The 1,388-nt window shown below is 37.8% G+C and overlaps 1 protein-coding gene across 1 annotated transcript in view; it reads left to right on the top strand.

Moving 5' to 3' along the window:
* Nucleotides 1-1,322, top strand: part of LOC119588570 (deoxyhypusine hydroxylase-like) — a 2,120-nt gene extending 798 nt beyond the window's left edge. Inside the window, exon 2 of the mRNA XM_037937213.1 lies at nt 256-1,322. Within this exon, the coding sequence (XP_037793141.1) occupies nt 264-1,199 (936 nt within the window). The 5' untranslated portion in view covers nt 256-263 and the 3' untranslated portion in view covers nt 1,200-1,322. The remainder of the gene's footprint in view (nt 1-255) is intronic.
* Nucleotides 1,323-1,388: the final 66 nt, after the last annotated feature.

The raw sequence follows: 1,388 nt of genomic DNA, 5'->3' as shown, positions 1-1,388 counted from the left end.
AATATCAGTTACCAGAATGTTTGTCCAACTTTTCGTTGACCTTAGTTCCATTAGTCAGTCTTTGGTTCAGAGGATTTAATTTAGTTTGTGAGGCCCACTCTCTTGTATTTTATACTTTTTCAATATCTGTCATGTTTACATTAAACCAGATATGCAAAGACTTGCATAATGAAGTAAAGATGTCTACATTAAAGATTTTTTTTTTTTTTTCCTATTATAGGAATAAGTAATATTAATTTTTAAAATTCTTTTCAGATCTCACAATGGTCCCTGATCACAAAATTGAAGCCATCGGAACTCTTTTAAAGGATGAGAAACGTCCTTTAAAAGAAAGATTTCGTGCACTCTTCACATTAAGAAACTTGGGTGGTGATGCTGCTATTGCTGCTATTTCACAGTGCTTTGGTGACCCATCAGCTTTGTTGAAACATGAGTTGGCCTACTGCCTTGGACAGATGGGAGATGTAAAAGCTATTCCCAAGCTTATTGAGGTACTGAAAGATGTACAGCAAGAGCCAATGGTACGACATGAGGCAGGGGAAGCACTAGGGGCCATAGGTGATCCGAGCGTGCTTACATTACTCAGAGAATATAGCAAGGATCCAGTTGTAGAAGTTGCAGAGACCTGTCAGTTAGCTGTAGGAAGAATAGAGTGGTTACAGAGTGAAGCCAAGGAAAGAGAAAAGTTTGAAAGTGATGGAAAATTCTTTTCTGTTGATCCTACACCACCATCAACAGAAACCAGTACTGAAAAATTAAGAGAAATACTCCTTGATGAATCTCTGCCACTATTCGATAGATATAGAGCTATGTTTTCTCTGCGTAACATGAACACTCCTGAAAGTGCTAAGGCATTGTCAGCTGGATTCAAATGTTCAAGTGCTCTTTTCAGGCATGAAATTGGATATGTACTGGGTCAGATGGCAAGTGATTCAGTAGTAGATGAGTTGGCTGCCGTTGTTCGAGATGAAAATGAAAATGAAATGGTTAGACATGAGGCAGCTGAAGCTCTTGGATCAGTGGCTACAGAGAAAGCCATGGCAGTTCTAAAGGACTATCTTGGGGATGGAGCTCGAGTTGTGCGAGAGAGTTGTGAAGTAGCCCTCGATATGTCTGAATATGAAAATAGTTCGGAATTTCAATATGCTGATGGACTTGTAAAACTTGACCAGCAGCAGTCTGAGAAAGTGAGTTGTTAAACAGAAACATATTATTTTGTGGCTACAAATATGATTAGTGAATGCACAAGAATCTTGCATCAAACAAACTGTGATCTCTAAATTGAACCAATCAGATACACTAATAAAAACATGATTAAGAAATATTTTATTTTAGTATCCCTCTCTTATGATATGCAACATGTTATCTTTGAAGTAACAGACCAAAAC

The sequence above is a fragment of the Penaeus monodon genome, chromosome 24 (assembly GCF_015228065.2).
Source record: "Penaeus monodon isolate SGIC_2016 chromosome 24, NSTDA_Pmon_1, whole genome shotgun sequence".
NCBI lineage: Eukaryota > Metazoa > Arthropoda > Malacostraca > Decapoda > Penaeidae > Penaeus > Penaeus monodon.
This window is presented reverse-complemented; position numbering and strand designations above follow the sequence as displayed.